Source organism: Excalfactoria chinensis, chromosome 5 (assembly GCF_039878825.1).
Source record: "Excalfactoria chinensis isolate bCotChi1 chromosome 5, bCotChi1.hap2, whole genome shotgun sequence".
NCBI classification, from domain to species: Eukaryota; Metazoa; Chordata; class Aves; order Galliformes; family Phasianidae; genus Excalfactoria; species Excalfactoria chinensis.
Window position 1 is genome coordinate 21,745,687 of NC_092829.1, and position 20,671 is coordinate 21,766,357.

Here is a 20,671-nt window from a genome sequence, read left to right on the forward strand (position 1 = left end):
ATTAAAAGAGATGGAACCGAACCCTAGAAGCCCTGGATCTTCCCAGAGCTTTCCACAACTGCCACAACATTTCCATCATCTTCCTTCAAGATCTGCTATTAAACATCTGTTGTATTTCTCTGCTAATGCTTCAGGCACTCTGTAAAATCTAAACGGCTCTCAAAAGAAGCAGGTGCTGATACAGAAGGAATGCTGAACACACAGATTTAGTCTTTACTTTCTTCAGGGCAACCGCCAAATTCTACTGATGCATGGAGCATAGAAAAACATTTGTTATCAGTCATCTCATCATGATTTTCACTGTGTGCTGGCAGGTGGGTTTGGGATTTTTTGTTTTTTATATCAAAAACATTTTAAGGCCAACAAGTTTAACGAAGGCTTGTCTTTCCCTCTCCCCCACATTTAATGACCAGTAAACTCATCCCGTTGATTCTGTCACTCCTTTCATGTTTCATACAAGATTACAAGATTATGAAGAAGCTCTTCTTTTGCTTCTAAGAGCCAACGCTTGTTGGCATTTCATTTTCTGTACCATCTGCCTCCTCAGTTCTATCCTGAATCTCACTGAAAATTTTACTGATAAACTATTCCCTAAAAGTCCCCTCCATCTCCAAAAGAAAACACTCTACCAAGAACATGAGCTAGAACTTAGTAAACCTTCCCTTAATAACAGTAAGATTACTACGTAAACACTTAACCCATATCTTTATATTCTTTTTCAGATTATATTTTGAGCTAACATCACAGCCTCTGGCACCACATTGGTTTTCACACTCATGCTGTCCAAATGATTTAACCTCTGTTTGGCTTCAGATAGATGCTTTCTGCCTCTACATCACACTATCTGGGGTAATATCCTCAGAACTGAAGGTACGTACCGTCATCCTCATCATAATGTTTGGGTAAGTTGCTGATGTTTGAAAAGGGATAACAGATATTGCTGAACACTTGGACTTCTGATGTTTTGTACTATAGACTATTTGCACAAGAGTATTTCTGATCTTCTCTCTAGAAGGAAGGGGACTGAGGGAGTTATCACTTTTCTTCCTGATCTCTGGTCCAACGGGACGTTCAGCTGCACTCTCCATCCCCACCAAAACGTAAAGCCAACAGTCCAAGATGATCTTTGGTGGCTGAATTTTAACTGCTTAGAAAATATTGGCAAAACAATTGACAGTTTTGCCCAGATGTCTGACACAACCTGATCTATCCAAAACTACTCACCATCTCCATTTGGGCTGCTAGCCCAAAAGCAAACTGCTTCAGTGTCTACACAGATTTTTATTATTATTTTTAACTCCTCTTAAAAACACATCACTGATGTGCTTCAGATCTCATCGCACATTATCGCAATGCTCTGACAAGCCTAACTATACACAGTTGGCTGAAAATAGGTGATATCTTGAAAACTTCAGAAAACATTTTAGAATGAAAAAAAAAAAAATACTCTTTGAACAAAGCCATCTTCTAACTGTATTTTTTTTACAAACATTTATCAATGGCAGATACAAAGAGAAATGAGAAGTTAGCTTGAGGTATGTTTCACAGGCTCACATTTTGTTGCACTTTGTAGTGTGCTCCAGGCAGGACTGACGCTTCAGTGTTGTATCACTATTTCCTTTTTCCAAACCATACACAAAAATGACTATTAACGATCAAAGCAGATAAAGCTAACAAAATGACAGCATTTCAGTACAATTCTAAATCCATAATTTCTCTGACAAACATTTTCACAATCTCTTCTCCCTTCATTCCCTAACAGCTGAGTGCAGGTTTCATGTCCATAATAACAAAGAAACACATTCCCAAAGGTTATCCCATTTTGCAGCTCAGGCTGGTGTTCCTGCAGCCACCAGACAACCCTGCAGACTGTGAGGATGGCTGTATTTCTCTGTCAGGCTGTAAGGCACAGGGGTGCTACTGCACAGGCATAGGTCAGAGCCAGAGCAACACAACACACACACCCTTCACAATGTTTTGAAATGTAAACATCAGCCTGTCAGTTTCAAATAAGGAGTGCAGGGTACGTGTTACACAGAGCGGGCACAACTCTAATCCAGCAGGTTTTGAAGTACACACAAATTGACAGAAAAAAATAAAACCACAAAAAACAATAAATTAAAAAAAATCCAAAGAAACAACAGCAAAAACAAACAAACCCCAACACTCTAAAAACAAGCAAGCAGACAAAACAAAACAAAAAACCCTAAAGCAAAACAACACCAAACAAAACAAAACAAAAAACCCTAAAGCAAAACACCACCAAACAAAGCAAAACAATTCTACCTCTAAAACATTATCTTGTACTGTCTCTTTAAGAGCTGAACCTCATCTCTTTAATTAAGTAACCGTTCCCACACTGAAGCAGTAATGAGTCTGCCTACAGGGCTGCATCTTGTAAACTTATTCCTAAAGAAATGTTTGCAATCCAGGTATTCTTGAGTTTTACAAGCGACCCCACAGACGTCAGCAAACCTCGTCCACTGCCAGCAACATGTCAGCAGTGAACCACAGCAGCGGCACCGCGCCGCAGGTGGGACGTGCCCAAGAGCTACAGCCCCTAAGCAGGGAGCCCGGAGCTCCGCCTGCCGGCCCCGACACGCAGCGCACAGCGCCACCTGCTGGCGAGAGCCACGTTCTCAGTTTGGCTGCTGCCGCATACGCGTGTGCTTACGAATTTCTAAGAAAATTACCCGTATTTCTGCATGGTTTGGGATATCAGCCACAGGTGGTCTTCATTTCTATGATTCTACTCCTTGCATTGACTCTACTCTGCTTTCCATTCCCGTTGGTCTCCCCCCTTCCAGCAGAGTTTCTCTCAGGCTGACAGGGAGCAGCTCTCCCCTCCAGTGTTGCCTGGGAAGGCCAGCAGCTCACCTAGGACTTCATGCAAGAAAAGAGATAGCTCTCCTATGGGCTCCACACTTTGTCCCTGCCTCCTCCTTTGCTTTTAAACAGGTCTAAGACAGCCAAGAGGCAAGAAGGGATGCAGTGGGGAGTGACAAAAACCCAGGCACTGTAGGACATCCCACAGAGGCAATGAGCAGTAATGAAGGAGGACAGCAGTAAGCGCACAGCCCTGTCTCAGGCTCAGCTCCCCTGTGTAACTTGTCCCCTTGAAGATATCTGAAGAGACTCACAGACAAAATCTCCTACACTGAACTCAGCCAGAAGCACCACAGAATCAGACTGGAATGCTTCCTTGCCTTTAAAACAAACAAACAAAACAAAAAACAAACAAACAAAAATGGGAAAAAAACCAAACAAACATAATTTGAATCTGAAAGGTGGGTTTTCATTTGCCAAATTCAGATTTTAATCCAAATGCATTATAACATAGAATTGAGCACAACTATGGGGTTGCTGAGGTCTCTTTAAGGAACAGTGACATCAGTTGAGAAGGATGTAGGTGTGGAACCACATCCTTCTTCATCATATGTAGTCAGGTGCAAAGGGAAAAGTTTAACTTCAGGATTCCTGTGGTCTAATGAAAATAAATGCCTTTACAAACAGATCCACACATACAGATCTATTAATAGGTGTTTATTTTCCTTTAGACGTAGATCATGCAAACTAAGTACTTAACTGCTTCAAGACTCATTTTTATTCTATCTGGGACTGTTTACACTGACAGTAAGTTCATTTTACCCTGACAATTAGCGGCAAAATAATAATAATAATAATAATAGTAAGTGGAATAGAAGTCAATTGACATGTGAAAGCAGATGGTAATCCATATCGGACAATTGATTCTACATTGCTTATACTGAACAACAGAACGTCTTTGAAACCACCCATATTCATCATCTAATAATAAGCTGAATAAAGAAATTCGCTATCAGGAAACATTTCTGTAGCTCCACCGAGGAGGTAACACACTTCAAAACACTACATGAAACTATTTCAGCTACTGCCCAATTGGAACTGCATAACTTTCCCATAACTTTGTATCAGCCGCCCAGTAAACAGAAGCATGTACGTTATGATTCTATTTAGTTTGTTACCAGATGGCATACTGAAAGTGCCAAGATTCAGACTGAAGGCAGCCTTTCCCATCTTTCCCATTTGGTTATTAAGAAAGATATATTCAATTGATCTTGAAGCTATGGTAGATATTTCATAGTACTCTTTTCCTCTTCATAAGAAAGGTACAAAGAAGCAATCAAACATATAGAGCTTGTGTCGACCTCTTCAGGAAAGAGAAGCCACAACCTTACAATGGCGAAAGGAATTAGTGCCTTCATCTGCACACACATACACACAAGTACACTACAGCCAACCACAATGAAAATACTGCTGTGTTTCTCATGCCTGTATCTTAAACTCACATAAACAAGTTAAAGCATCCTCACCTATCAAGAACTTAGTGCTGAAAAATCCTATGGAAGCAGAAATTTCTGCTTACTTGAATGCAAATCACAAGGACACCACACTGAGAAACAGAATCCTAAAGCAAATGCAACTCTATATCATAAAAATCAGAAATTTAAGAATTGTACTTGAGAAAATAAGCATGCCTTTCTACAAGTAATGGTAATTATCTTACCAGAGGATAATAAAAACCAACAGTGTTCAGACAGGATACTCCATAAGGATACATATCTCTTTCACATAAGACTAGCTGTACATTTAAAAAAACATAGATAGCTTTTTATAAAATTTATAACTACAAATACCATTACTGAGAGAACTGAATGCTTAGAAAGAAAATATTTAAATGTGTATAACTGCCTTCAATAGCATTTCAATCACCACTAGAAAGCTCTAGAGTAATTTTCCAATTATGCTCAGTCAGCACTTTCAGGCCTCTAGGGGCACCAGGCTAGAAGCTAGAGTTACCATTTTCCTTTGGGAAGTACGCTTACCTTTCTACACATCAATTAAGCTTCTAAATCTAAAAAAATGGGGGAACAAAACAAAACAAAACAAAACCACAACAAAACAACAACAACAAAAAAAACATGACACAAGCTGGTATTTGCTATCAGATGTAATGTGTAGGCAGGAAGAAGAGTTTCGCTTTCTCACCTGTTGGTAGGATAGAATTAACAAAGATAGAGAAGGCAAACAGACAATTTGGAAACGGCGTAAAGAAAGCAAGTTAAAGCAGAGCTGATGACTCCCAGAGGAAACAAACCACAGACTGCACAGAAGAGCAGTCAATATTCATTATACAAATATTTATACACATTTAACTTGTGCATTAGAAACTGAAACAATGAATAACAATGTTTTTCATCATGCTCTGCCAAAACAAGAATTAGTAAAACTTTTCATTTACATACATACCAATTGTCATGCCCTGTTCCCTTTCCCCAAGCCAACCCAGTACCATTTTTTAGATTCATGTTTAACAACAGAAACTATGAGTTTGGTCCCACAAAGTGAAGTCCATACATATATCCCAACCACGAAACAGCTCTTCAGTACTTAGCCTTCTCTTTCCAAGAGGACGTTATTATTTATATACTAAAATACAAATCAATGTACATCACTGGATTTGTACATTTAAAAAAGACCATTAAAAATTCGATCTCTTGGCTTCAAGTGCAACAACCCTTGGTTCTTTATTAAGCTTCCTCATAGCAGAACGTAACAGCATCTCCAGTTTATATTCCCACACAACTGTGCCCTCCTTCCATTAATTACAACAGGAACTGCCACCCCCTTCCTCCAAAGAACTAATCGATAACCAAACATTTTAATCTTTCTTTGTCCCAGTATTACACTACTGAGGCAGATTAGATTTTTCTAATTTATTTCACACTTAACATTTAAATTAGAGCATAGCTGGCTGAAATATTACTACTTAAATGAATGTGTAACTTAAAGATCAAATTCTATCCTCAACAGATTTACATAAAAGCACAGAAAGGATAACATTTGTCTACCAGCATGTTATGTGAATCTCCTTAACTCAATTTACTATGGATTTCATGGTGCAAGAATTAATGCCCCTCCAGGAGCTGAAGTCATTACCAATTACTTCTTCCACACCTGCAACGTAATCCTATTTCCCTCTAACTAGTGGAAGTTTTGCCACTTGCTTGAAGACAAGTTGTATTTATTCTTTGATTTGCTACTCTAGCAAAATGATGTCATAGATGCAGGCTTCTTTCTAATAAGAAAATGAGATTATGAACCAGCATCACGAAATTTATTCCCTGATAAAATTGAGATCCACATACATATTGATAATTTTAACTATATAAAAAGTTGCCAACAGAATTATGTATTGCCGCTTGCAACACCAGAGGGCCCGGGTTCAAATCCCCCTTGTGGCGCAAGGGGTAAAACTGCCGCTCTGCTACACTAGAGGGCTCGAATCCCGGGAGTTGGGATGATCTCTAAGGTCCCTTCCAACTCGCACGATACTATGATATGATATGAATGTGAACTTATACTATAAATTCTAGCAACAACATTGACTCATTTTGTGTTCTGTCTTTTTTCTTTAGAGAACTCCCTAAAAACAGTGCCCTACCAAAGCTCCTTTAATATCTTTACAAGACTCCTTTTTGTTACAGGACTTCCCAACAAGCTGATGCATACCAACACTGTCAGCTACACTCTCACTCTGAATGGATTCCCATACGCAGAGGAACACTTTCTTTTTAAGACTTGCCTAAACAAAACAACAATAACAAAAAATCGTATCTGCCTGCCTACAGGCTGACTTGTTTTTATTTTTTGACTTGTTAAAATTGTGTTATGCTGTGTTACATGGCAGACTCACTCACACAGAAGAGGAAACCAGATGCTAGATCTTATGATGTTAGGCTGTATGTCCACTTGGGGACTCCACCATTCATCCCCTTCCCTCCTCTGTAATCCACTGAAACATACATGCAACCTACACCACCACCCTGCTGTAATTACTATTTTCCATTTTAACCTGTTTTGTTTTTTTTTTACCTGTCCTTACCAGACACAGAAAAGTCTATGTTAAATGCCACCATCAAGAAGTCTAGTTAGTTCTGAAAACTGCAGACGAATATTTTTTTGAAGTTTCATTTTCTACCCACTACTGTAGCAGAAAGAGTTGTTCTCATTGCAAACTGTGATGAGGATAAGGAATGGGCTATAAAAAGAAATATGGTGTTGCTGCATGAAAAACTTTAACAATTATAAGAATGGTATACAGAAATGCACACAATAAGGAGCTGTTCATTAAGTATAAGAAACTATATCACCTTCTTGACCATGAGATCCGCTAGCTTGGTTTGAGGCTTACCAGCCTCAAACTGGTGATTTATTTATCTAGAATAAACTAGACAAAACAAGTAAGAAAAGGGCAGGAGGTCAGATGGGTGCTCTGCTCCCGTATGTTCTTGACTCAGGCAAGCAAAGTTCTGGAAGGACAGCAGTCTCTTCAGTAATGCTGTCGCTGTTCAGATGCAGCACAGCTTTACAGCTCCACCTCCTTCCCCCAAACCTGCAGCAGAAGCTGCACCTTCTGAAATACGGTACGTGATTGTTACTGCTCAGCCCTTCCATTCACTTGCTATACTGCACTTAGGGCTGCAGTCACTTATCCTCAGCTGGACAGGTAAGGCAAACGTATCACTTGCAAGAGAATGAAATCGGTGATGAGCAGAAGAGCTGCTTCCCACCACGCTCGCGGAACTGCCCGCGTGCACTGTTCAGCTTCACACCTCTTCTGCCTAATGGCTGAAGGGCCTCACTGTGCACGGCTACCTTTTGTTATGCAAACAAAACAAAAATAAGACCAGAACGGCCAGCCACTTCACACAGCATGTTTATCTTAACAATTTAGACTTCCTTTTAACTTTCCCTAACAGTTTACAAAATATTTAAGTCACCACGTGCTTAAATGAACAAAGAAGAGAAAAACGGTCGATCCAAGGGTGCGCATTGCCAGAGTGAAACCTCCTCAAGGACACACAGAAGCAACCCTGCAAACTGCTCACATTCAAAAAACATTGTTCCTTGCTTCAAACGAAACAGACCTTTACACCACCATCAAGGAAACAGGCTCGTATGAAACTTACTTGAAGTACAAAACGGATGGGAACGTCTTAAAGACGTTTTCTTAAGTGATAAATTTTCAAAACAGAAGCACAGACTACAAACTTTACTTTGGTATTTGTTAGTGTCTGGGTTTTTTGTTTTTGATTTGTTTTCCCTCTCTATTTAATGCACTGCAACTCTGAGTGCTGCCCGCTGTTTATTCCTGCTTGACTACAACACTCAGCTCTGACCTCCCTGCTTTGCGCGGACGGGCTACACCCCGAGCTCCCCCCGGAGGAGCAGCTGCCCATGGTTGCCCTCTCCCACCGAGCGGACACCATTTCGCACTCCGAGCCGCGTACCCCTGCACGGCCAACTCGCTTCCCACTTTCCCAGCCGTAAGGGGAATGACCAGCGCTTCTCCAGCACCGGGCGCCCTCGCCTCGCACAGCCGCTGCCCGGCGGCGGAGCAGGCCCGGAGGGAGGCGGGGAGGGCCGAGGGGGCGGGGAAGCTGCGGGCAGAGCACGGGGCCCCGCCGCGGGAGAGGGGCCAAGCTAGAACCCGAGCGGCGCGGAGCAGCCGAAGGAAGCGCCCCGCCAGCCCCGTTACCTGAGCGCTCCTCCCCCGCGGGCACGCTGCCGGCGTGCAGCCTTCACAACAAAGCCCCGGAGCTGCGGCCGCGGGAGGAGGAGAGCCGAACTCACCACCCCCGCGAGCGCGCAACGTGCAAGGGCTGGCGGCGGGGCCACGGTCTGAGGGCGGGGCCCAGCGGCACGGCACGGCACGGCACAGCTGCGGGGGTGGCTCGGGACTCCGGCCGGGCGATGCAGGGAGGCAGGCGCCGCCGTGCGGGCGGGATTGGCGGCGCAAGGCCGAGGTTTGCAGGGGGTGTGCGGACACAGCTGGCGTCTGGCCGGCCTGTCCTCCCACGCACGGGAAAAAGTTGTTTTCTTTTGGAGGGGTTAGCCCTGGAGCGCTGCCCGGGCTGGCGAGGAGCGGTATTACCCGTCTATGGAGAAAGAAGCGCCGCATGCATGAATGCATGGGTTTGAGAAGAGGTCATGTGGAAATGATATTAAACCTGAAAGTGCTTTGGGAAACCTGCATAATGGGAACGCTGCCTACTGAGGGGGAACAGGGAGGGAGAAGTGCAATACATGAAGGAATTGTAGTAAGAGAATTTAAAGGTGCTGGGGTCAATAGATTTGTGTTTTATATACAAAACGTATATTACGTAAGCATTTTTATTGCAGTGACACCTTGTGCAGACAACATCTCCAACCAAATAGCTTCTTCATCTGATCAACTCCAAATTTTCTTGACTGTTGAGTAACTTCAACAAATCTAGCTTAATACCAGATTTGCTATTTGCTTTAAAGGAGCATTGCATAGTGAGACCTACATCCCTGCAATAGTAATGATGTTTCAGCATCTGCTTTCTGTTGATACCAATCACTGGAGAGCAGGTGATCCTGCTGTATTTAACTGAGCAGCAGTCTCAAAGCACAAAACCAAGGGAACAGATGCTAATGTTAATGAAACATCGAAGTTGAGATTTTAATTACTTAAATGCCAACGCATTATAAGTTCTTTAATTTTATAAAGTTATTCTGCATTCCCACAGCAATTCCCACTCTGCTGTTACATATATCAAAGAATTCAAGTAACTGTTTGTTTGTTGATGCATGCAGATTATCTATTATACCTCATTTTTATTGCTTTATTAACTCTTTTGCATATGTTTTGTATGTTTTTGTGTTTCACGGTAACAATAAAAACTTCCCTTTTCTCTTTGTTTTAAATTGTCAAAGGCTCTATTTCGTTTTATCCTTGGAACATCCAGTCACTTAGCAACATTTGTTGCTAAACTATCACAACACACTCACAGGCACTCCACAAACTGACATCACAACAGTACTTGAGGAGCAGACTTCAAGGAACCATTTTCCAAAGGTACTTTTATGAAGTTATATTTACGTTTTGACTTCCAAATCCTGAGGCACCTGCAATTGCTTCTCAGAACAAGAAAACATTTGGAAAGGTTTGGCAAATGATTCTCAGAAAGGTGAATGAAGGGGATGAAAGTACTGCAGTTTCAAAACCTTATGCACAAAACCCATTGGTAGGCTGTAGAAGAATCCACCCTTCTCAAATTGCACCTCATTGTAGAACATTATGGGTTTTTGTGTGTACACAGGTTACTTACTGAATGGACAAGCCTTCCATTGGCTAAGGAAAAATTAACAGTATTAGAGGAAAAAATGGAGAAGACTAAGAGAAATCACAGTGTTACTCAGAGTTAGCAAAAAGATAGCAACAACATGTTGACATGGGTACCTATGCTCACTGCCTAGCCACAAGAATAAATGTCCTTGGGTGCTCCACATCCATACAGCTGACCTGCCCTCCCCTTCAGCAGAGTAGCCCTGCCCACACAGTCTCTGGGGAAGAGCGTTTGGCCAATATCACCGCCTGTGTTGTATCCTGGCATCTTCTGAAAAGCAGAGGTTGGCCTTGGCAGGAATAGCACTGAGGACTGTCAGAACCAGGGATGACTGTGTCACAGTGCTCAAGGCCATGGAGCATTTAGTTTACCGACACAGGCCTGCAGGTTTGCATGATACATGCAATGTCCACCCCAGATCCCCATGTCCTTTGAACACTGCAGAGAGACAGTATAGTCCAAAGGTTTTCACAGCACAGTGCGTTTCAGGAAGATGGTGAGCAAGCCAAATGGCACCACCAACGCTTTCTGGAAGCAGAGCAGTGAGGAACTGGTGGGAGTTTGCTGGGTCTCAGCCCCGGCGGGGACCAGGTCTGCAGGAAGCGCGTGCTGTGCGGCACCAAACACCCCAAGCAGTAAATGGGCCGAGGCGGCGGAGGTGGCAGCCCCTCTGCCAGCGCGTTCTTCCAGCAGTGCAAAGGGCTGCCGGGCTCGAGGCCGGCAGCGGCTCGGAGCCCGATTTCAGCAGCCAGCTCGTGCCCCGCGCTGCAGCCGTCAGGGGCCGGCGGACAGAGGGCAGGGCACGCTTCTACCCGGGCCGTGCCGCGGCCCCCCCGCAGATAACCGCGGCTCCCGCCTCCCCCCGGCTCCAGCGAGACGGCTCTGCCCCCCTCCCGCCCCGCGCGGCCCCGGCCCCAGCCCCGGCTCGGCAGCCACTCTCCGGCAGCCGATCTCCTCGGCGCGGTCAGCATGGCTCGGCAGCCCGGCGGCTTTCTGCAGGAGGCCTCTCACCAGATCGCCGCCGGCGGCTCGGCGGGTAAGTGCACGCTCCCCTCTCGCGGGCACACGGCGGGGAAAGCGCCCGTTTCGCCGCCCCGAGCCGCGCCGCCGCGCTCCTACGGCGGAGGAGTGGCGGCGGGGAACAGATCCGCACAGTTGCGGCTCCACCCCCGGTGGGAGCGGGAAGGGCGGGTGGCCTCTCGGGCGGCGCGGGGGGTCTCGAGGGTCCCGCTGCCTTGGGCAGCGCTGCCGGATCGCTGCGGTAACTTCTAGAAGCGTGCCGCCCCCCCCCCCCGGGGGAGGGCATCTGCGGTGTATCGCCCTCAGCACACGCCGCAGCCCCCCTGGCGATAAGGCAGTCGTTGAACCGCTCAGCCCTCGCGTCCCGCGGTGGCTTCTAGGAAAGGTCCCTCTCGGTTTGTAGGAAAGCTGTAGTTACATTGCATTACTTGGAACTGCAAACGTCAAAAGCCGCCCGCATAACTCTGTGTAATAACAAAAGCATTGCTGGGTCATTCCTTTAGTCTGCTTCCCCTACATAAAAATCACTTTAAAATATTTATGTTAGGTGTGGGGAGTGTTGACACCACATCCTGCTGTTTCAGCGTGTGTTTGTAAATCTTGTTGGCATCTCAGCTATGCGTTGTGTTTTTAATTGGTTTTTAGTATCACTTTCAGGGTCAATAAGCTGTTTGCCATGTGATGTTATCGTGGAGAGAGGAAAGCTGTGTTTTATGTATAATTTTGGTGGTCCTGTGCTTTCTCTTTGTGCCCCTGACTGCAGTCCTTCTCGTTCAGCCCTTAGCTTCAGCTAAGAGATGTCACTACAAAAAAGAGCTGTGCTGTCCTGGCCCTTCCCATCTGATGGATTTACACAGCTCTTTTGCAGCTTTGGAAATCCTGAAGTGTTTTTAGTTTCTGTTTGGTACCCACCCCTCTTCCCCCATGGGTGAAGAATTAATCAGTGCCAGACTGTAGAAGGCTCTTTAAACCTGATGAGATACCAAGATGTTTTGGCAGCAGATATTCTGCAAGATGAATTATTTTTCTGCCCGTAGCTGAGGGTCTGTATGTAAGCGATTCAGACTGATCAAAGTCAGCATCTTTTCATACTCTGATGTCAGTCTGGTTTCTTTAAAGAAATTGCTCTTTTTTGCAGAAGTACAGTTTGTCTAAAACACTGGAAAGAAAATTGTCACAGAGCTGAAGGAAGGGTCCCAGGGAAGGACTGCAATTGGGAAACAGAAGTGTGTGTGAGGGTGGTGTAGGGAAGAGATGGACTAAAAACAGTGCTTAAAAAGAGAGGCATAGATGTTAAGGTGAGAGCCTTCTCCTTTCAAGTAGACAAATAATAGCCACCTAACACTTTTAAAAATACAATAAGGAAAGCCTATTGCATTTAATCCAGAAGTATACTGCTAAAGTGATTACAATTTGTGTAGTTTCACTGACCTTGATCTGCAGAGATCTCTACTCATTGGGTTTGAAGTAAACAAGGACTGTTCCTTAGATCTTAGTAACAGAAGCATCATGACAGAGGACTTTTCAGGTATTGAAGGGAAATGGATTAAACTTGAAAATGAACATGACACATGCTTAGAAACTCAGTGGAATTCTTAGTGATTTATAGAGAAGATAGAAGAGGAAGGCCATTGCTTTTAGGTCTTCAAGTCCAATGGTTTAATTTCAGACAAGTGTGGATCCAACAGGGAGAAGATGAAAGCAGGAAGGAAAGGATGAGGATGCTGAGAGTGTACTTAGTATTTCACCTGTTCAGGGGACTTGGTTTCCTGAATTTGGTTTTCCATTATCACTTTTTGACAACCGACATTGCTTTTGGCTGCCTCTTCAGAAATACAAGGGTTGTTTTGGTTTTTTTTTTTTTTTTTTTTTTTTTTTTTTTTTTTTTTTTTTTGTAGGCCCTGTGTCATATTTACTAGTGTGCAAATACCACAAATACCATAGTGTGCTTGTGCTACCTGTACCACAGACTGATATTTAGTAGGAAGCAGGAAAAAAAATCACAATGTGAACAGATGCATAGATTTTAAGAAGGTTCAATCAACTTATCTCATACAGTTAAGCAAAAGGAGTGTAGAAGAAAGCTCTAAGAAAGTTGCATTAGTTTGGTGTCTTTGTCAAAACAGTGGTAGGAAGGTAGCATGGTAAGTCAGAGAACGAACTGTACGTCAGAGTGGGTGTAATGAATGTCTGCATAAGTAAAATGAGAAGTTAGTTGGTATCTGCATGTCCAATGCAAAAGGATCTGATAAGATGTGATTCTGCTAGGTCAAGTGGAAAATGATTAGAGATAAGTCTAAGCTGTCAGAACAGGAAGAAAGGAATTTTTGGAGCTTTATGGAAGGTGACAGGACTTGTTCATTTATTTGATAAAGAGAGAGGAAGGGGGAAAAGAAATCAAGCTTGACTCCTAGTCTGCAAGCCTGATAGAATGGAAGATACTACCATTCCAAAGTAAGGAAAAATGCAAGCATTCAGTGATGTAAAAGAAAAGACTTTAGCATACTGTTGTAATGTTTGAGACACTTCTGAGTTAAAGATAAACTCAGTCAGTTCTCTGATACCACTGAACTGTATCACTCAGACATGACAGGATATCAGACCTTCATCATGTCTATGGCAGAGTGCATCTGGTTCTATGGAGCTCAGAGTTTGACTTCATGTTAGACTGAAAGTTCCGAAGATGAACTCAGATCCTAAATATGAAGTCTTGCTTAGTCTTGATGTATGTTCTTCCTGCTGATTTTCAGTTTGCTTTCACCTTTTGGATTCCCGAATTGACCAACCGTAACAGAGAATAATTTGATTTTGTTTGCTTGCATTGGTGTATAGAGAGGAACAGGAGTTTGATTGAAAAGCAATTGGGGCACCTCATTAGTAAGTTTTGCCCCTTTCAGTATAGTGAATTGATGGTGTACCCCCTTTTCTCCTGTGGGTAATTAGTATACTAAGGCATGCGCAGAACTTACAGGAAAAAAAAAAAAAAAAAAAAAAAAAAAAAACCCTTTAAACTGTAAAAATCATTGTGAAAGGAAGAACATTTGAATTTGTAACTGCAGAATTGTTTTATATTTAGGAAGGCAAAGTGGTTATTTCAGCAGCCCTGTACATGCAGAGTTAAAGTAATGGGAAGTATAATTTATTTCTCAGTTTCATAAAGATCAGAAAATCATTGTCTTATCTGCCAGTGTAGAAGAGGCAGAAATTAAAGCGATAAATAGTGCTGCATGCAAAATCAACAGATATTACATTCCATAGAGAAAGGAACCGAATACTGCCAGTTATGTTGTGTGATACCTAGGTAGGTTATGTAATGTAAATACAAAATAAACACAACAGAGATTTTATGTTGATTTCTCTTGCTCTCGTATACCTTTAAATAAACATAATTATCATTAATTTTGAAGTTAAAGTTTTGAAAGGTTTATTTACTATACGTATTAGATGATAAATACAAGAGATTATGTCTTTTAAATCTGTAGTATTTAACTCATCTTTAAATACTTTCCTACTATATTTCAGTGCTTTTTAAGTTTCCTAATTCTGTTTAATAAATGATGGTGAACTGTTGGCTTTCTATTATTGCCTAATGAATATGGGAAAGTCAGAATGAGCTGTTTCTGTGGGTTTTTGTTTGTTTGTTTTAATAAAAGTATTTACTGTAGCTGGTCTTTTTTTCCCTCCCTCATTCACCATATCTTCATGAAACAGCAGGATTTCTGCCTGTCTAGACTTCTGGGCTTTGATTTTTTTGGAAAGAGTTAGGTTTCCAGCAGCATTGAAATCTAATAGGATTTGGGAGCCTAATTCTCTTAAGCTCCTTTGAAAGTCCAAACCTTTTCTATTGAGAGGTGTTTTATTTCAAGAGTAGGCAGAGTTGATTATCCTGGATTGCAGCAACTCCTTTGAACCAGATCTATAACAGGAAAACCAATCAACAGAGTAGGAGTGGTGGATGCAATATTAAAAGCAGTGTTTGGTCCTCCTATCACTAGAGGCATTAAACAGGCAAAAATCACAGCAAGGTATGCCAGCCATCATAGTCTGTGAAACACCTGAGGTTGTTTGGCCTATAAAAAAGGGAGAAGGACATAATGGGAGAATAGGAAGCACTTCCAAGTAGCAGGAAAATTGACTATTTCTCCGCTTCCTTTCCCCCTACCCTAAGGTGTTGCTTTATTTTGCTGATTTTTTTACGTTCCTGGAAACTTAATTTAGGATGACCAGGTGACCATTCTGTGTTTTCCTTGTTGCTTTTTTCTTGCTTTGAAGACATATTGTTGTCATTCACATTTCACTAAAATAATCACTCAATGCTCAGAGGTAATTCCAACTAGCTAACTATTAAGATTAATATCTTGACTTGAAACCATATGGTTTTAAAGTGCTTGAACTGTATTGTTTCTGAAGTCTCTTAAGGCTGAAATTATCTAAGTATGTGTTAGTTGTTTTGCACCACCTTTAATAAACTGGCATTTTGGACATTAACAAAAACTGTTAATATTAACAAATGAAGAGTAGGAAGCAGTCAAATAAAACCAGTTTCAGGGAAAAAAAATATTGCAAGCTGAAGTATTTCAAGGGAATGAACTTGTTCTTAGCAGTAAAGCCAGATTTCTCTGCTGGGCTGAGAAAAGTTGGTTTTCTATGAGATGCTGGTCTTAGTGTTTCAGAGAGGAATTGCTTCTCTGGAAATAGGGTGAGTAGAAGTTTGGGTGAAGAGAAAATGAAAAAGAAGGTCAAAGTTTTGTAGGTAGAAATACCATATATACCAAATTTCCTCGAGTGTACTCTTAGAAACATAGAGGTTTCTATTGTAGGAATAGTCAGGAAGGTAAGAAATTAAAGACAGCTATTCCCCTTGATGTTTTTCTCAAAACCTACTGGAAAGAAATAATGAAAGATCCTTGTGAAGTCTATGCAGCCCCTGTGCTTTCACTATTATTCATTTCAGAGAGGGAACATAGTGTTCAGGGCAGTTTGGGACTTCAGTGGATCCTGGAAAATAAGTAGCCAGCTAAGCTTTTGTGTGGTGTGTGGCAAACATTTATCCTTGAGGTTTAGTACATATAATACTCAGGGCTTTGAGTAAGGTTATATATTGTCTACTGTTAGTTTCTAATTCAATGTTTTATCTCAAAAACAATACAAAACCCACCTCACAAAAACTCAGGCTCTCAAAACCTGGAGTAACTCATTTGCTCTATTACCCACGAGGTGGCAGTGTAATATTACAATAAAATGCTAAACATGTCATATGGTGTGGTAGAACTTGAATAAAAACTTATGTTGAGATTGGTGCAGGTGAGAAGATTAGGAGATGGGAATTTGGATTAAAATTTGTGAAAGTAAAACTTAACACCATAAAACAGTTCACCATCAGTAAATACTTATTTCACGTGCACTGCAAAGCCAATGATACTGAATTTGACTTTCAGTTATAAAGAGAAACCTACAGAAGATCACAATCAGAATGTTGTATTACTGATTAAGGTCCAAGGGTGGTGGTAAGGCAGATATACCACATGTAAGTTTTACAAGAAGAAGGTTAAAACTTCAGTCACTGTAAAATAGTAGTTTCTGTAATCAGGGTCTGTAGTTCATGTCAACAGCTTCTTTTGTAACAGAAGTCAAAAGCTACATAGTTGCAGGAAAAGTGCCTTCCATTTTTCTACAGCAGGTCTTGCTCTGAGGACTCATTTCTTTTAAATACAACATCACTGACAGCTGAACTACCGATAGCAGCAGTGTCCTTATGGGAGAATGTAGTTATATCTCAAAGATTCTTAGGGCTCTTGAGAAGTCCAACCCATACAGTGGGAAAGGAAATGCAGGAGTAATTGGCCTTTAGATCTGCCTTTCAGTCGTTAAACTACACTGTTAACACTTGCTTTCCAGCAACCCCCCCCCGCCCCCCCCCCATCCCTCCTTCCCTCTGGACCCTTCTCATTCTGCTGTGTTTAGGCAGGAAGCATAGTTTATGGGTCATCTTTCAGCCTTTAGTCAATTGATCATTTCTCATTTTGTTATCCTTCTTTCCCAGGATTTCTTCTGCTTTTGTTGTGCTGAAGTGTAATGTGTAGCTGGTGTCTCCAAACAGGCACAATCCCAAAAGCAAAATGAGAGCCTTATTATCTTTAGTTTGGAAAAATTCATTGCTTGATGTATTTCACTTGCCCTTAGAGTTGATTGCAAGTGTTCTTGTGACAGATTTTTATGTATTTTTCTGTTGTCCATATTTGTTTCTTGGTATTTAGTTAAAGATACTTAGTAAAGATTTACTAAAGATGTATATGTAGTTTGAATGTGTAGTTATGGTTGTTCAACTTTGCTCTTATCCTGTATGTCAGTGTTTCAGCATGAAAGCTTGGAATGGCAAATTGTGAAGGTTTTAAAAACAAACATAATTTAAAGTCAGTTCCCATGATTTTTAGATTAATTTGGGATCTGAGTCATGAGGTTATGAATGCTAGGTGTTGGTGATGATAAACCAGCCTTATGTGTGTGTTCTCTTCAGGTTGCTTTGCAGTGCTGCCTTGCCTAGGACATACATTCATGCTTAACCTTGTGGAGACAAGTACAAAACAAAGCATGAGACTGCTTATAGGCTGTTAGAAGAATTTGGTTTTCAAAAGGCTTTCTTGCTATAAATGCTGACAAGTGTCAGCATGATCTTTTACATGTATTTACACTCCAGTTTTGTCAGACTTGCTAACAGTGTGAACAAGAATGGTTGCCTTGTTCGCGCTGCACACTCTAAACACAATGTCCAGCACACTTTTTATATTTCTGTGAGTATACCCTAGGTAACATCTGTTTTTCCTGGATTGCTGTACTAGTTCATATTTGGAACAGTTCCTCATCAAAAACAGTTTTCCATTCAAACTTAAAGCAATTTGAAGAGGAAAAGACTTCTGGAAGAACTTGAGAGCTTTGAGAGTGCTCGTGGTCCTGCTCCTCGCGCTCATTTCATGGTCTGTGATTACGGAACCAAAATAACATACACACCAAGACGGTATTTTGTCTTTTGGATGAGTGCTCCTTTCTCTTCTCAGAAATGGAGTTAGGATTTGAAATGGAATTAGTAATAGATATCAGTAATAAATAAATAAATACCGAAACTGGAATGCTAGGTGAGGAGTATGATGGTCTTTACTTAAAAAAAGCCTCTCCTGTGGCTTTGTTTGTTTGTTTTCAAGTAAATAAGAAAATACATATCAGTATGCAATACATTACATCTGACATATTCTTCCTTAGCGTAAAATGTGATGATATTCTACATGATAAAAATGAAGCAAATCAACCTATTTTTCCTGATTTGTCAACAAGGTTTTCTCCTTTCCACAAAATAATAACTCTTAATACAAGAAGAAATACAGCATTATTGATTAGATACTTCTAAAGGAGGGTAAAGAAAGCACGTGGGCTGTCTTTCTGCAAATATTAAACAATGAATATTGTTAGAGACTACACTAAATGGAAAAAAAAATGTTTTATTTGGAGTATGAAACTCTTCTAGGTTGATGTCCATATAGTTTAAATTAGTTCAGACTTCTCTTATTAGAATAAATGTTTCCTTTTAAAAAGCATGATAATCATAATCAAGACTAAATTTGTTCTGTTATTTATTTTCGAAATGATTGTACATGTTTAACAGACTTTTGATTTAAATCCCTTGGGATATATTGCAGACAGATGTTTAGATGACCTCATGTTTAAAGTAAAGTTATACTTGGACACTATATTAAATTTTCCTTAAAATCTTTCCTTATATGTTAGACTGTGGAGCAGAGCAGAAAGTATCAAATGATGTATGTTGAAAAGATACTGCTTTATTTTAAAAATAAGTTATTAAAATTTAGCAGGTTTTATTTTGAGGGGCCCTCAAAAGCACAAAATGCCTGATTATGAAAGAGTATGTTTACAAATGAAAATATTGTTTCTGGTTTGAGAATTAAATGGGAAACAGACTTTTTAAAAAGTTCATTGAACTCAGCATAAATTTACCATGTCATTTATATCTCCCCCCATCACTTGTTAAAGACTACAGTAGAATGTGTGCATTCTTCAACTAATATTACATTATAATAGGACCTAACAGTAGTCAGTATTTTTATTGTATTCTGGCTTTGAAGGACTAAGTAATAGTTTCTTCTCAAGCTGTAACTGACATCATGGTGTAGATGGTTGTGATGGTTCCATATGTGACACTGAACAACATCTTGGAAAAGCTCTTCAATATTTCATCAAGTCATAATTATCAAAATTGGTCTGTTTAAAATATATTTATTGATTGACAGATAAAAATAAGTTTCTTCAGTCTTTTGAAGTTTATATAGGCAACACTTGCAGTTAATGCGTTTGGTTAGATAAACAAGTTACTGAGTTGTTGGAATTCTGCCATTTGGAATAGTAACAGAAGTATTGTACTAATAGATGTACGACTAATCTTGCTTCTGCTAAATGTTTTTCTTCCTAATTGCTACTTTTCTGCCAGAATGTACTATCTGTAGCTTGATGCAAAGATTACACTAAAGCAGCAATTGGGTCCATGGCACTTAAACTGCAAGTGCCCTTTTCCCAGGTCTCACATGAACACTTCCGTGGGGCAGCCTTTTTTCTTTTTTTTTAATGGTTTTCTGTCATTTGGAATGATTATGAAGATGGATGTAGCCAGCTGAGCTGGAAATCCACTTTGGGCTGGGCAGACCTTGATAAATTCATGCAGAAGCTGCAGTATTTTTCAATCAGTTCATCCAGGTCCATTGCTTTAGAATCTTTCCTGGAAGAAACAAATTACCTTGAAGTAGCTGGAGGATCTTACGTCTTAAAAGAGTGGATATTGGAGTGAGTAAGAGATCTCATCCAGCTCTTGAAAAATGAAATTTCCTTCTGCCTTGTTGATCTAAAGTACGTTGCTATTAGGTTAATGCATACAGAAAAAGGTATGTGAGGCATGGATAATAACTGTTCTGCATAACATGGATTTAATTAAAGACTACCAAAGGAATGCGGGTACCCATGTGATACAATTACTGTAAGCAAATAGTATTTTGTTTCTCTTTTTCTTCCTGAATAAAGATTTGGGCTTTAGCTTGTAACTCCGAAAAATAATGGAAAATATTCTTCTAAATGGAATTAGATGTTTTGCATAAAATCAGGGTGGCATCTGGTATTTCACATATGAACTAAAAGAAAATATAACCAATTTTTAAGATAGTACATCAGTGGAACTCCTTTTCTATATCAGTATGCATGAGAATTTAAGCTATATTAATTGTTTTGGAAAACTTGAAAAATGTGTAATTTACTGTATATTTGAACTTTACTCTTTAGCATCATTTCTTATATAACATTGTACTTACCTGAATTCAAACATTTCTGGCAGCTGAAGAATAAACGGCACGATAATCAGAAAAAAATACTTTTTGGAAATAGGGAAAGAGAAGTTGATT

At 40.8% G+C, this 20,671-nt stretch overlaps 2 protein-coding genes across 9 annotated transcripts in view; one reads left to right on the forward strand and one right to left on the reverse strand.

Moving 5' to 3' along the window:
* Positions 1-11,322, reverse strand: part of MIPOL1 (mirror-image polydactyly 1) — a 173,154-nt gene extending 161,832 nt beyond the window's left edge. For 5 of the 8 annotated variants that reach the window (XM_072338782.1, XM_072338788.1, XM_072338787.1 and 2 more), the window contains exon 1: positions 8,582-8,727. The gene's annotated coding sequence lies outside the window, so the exon portion shown is untranslated. Of the gene's footprint in view, positions 1-8,581; positions 8,792-11,207 lie in introns of those variants that run through there. The other 3 variants (XM_072338789.1, XM_072338785.1, XM_072338783.1) reach the window with 2 other exon arrangements.
* Positions 11,101-20,671, forward strand: part of SLC25A21 (solute carrier family 25 member 21) — a 221,302-nt gene continuing 211,731 nt past the window's right edge. The window contains exon 1 of the mRNA XM_072338791.1: positions 11,101-11,232. Coding sequence (XP_072194892.1) covers positions 11,166-11,232 — 67 coding nt within the window. The 5' untranslated portion in view covers positions 11,101-11,165. The remainder of the gene's footprint in view (positions 11,233-20,671) is intronic.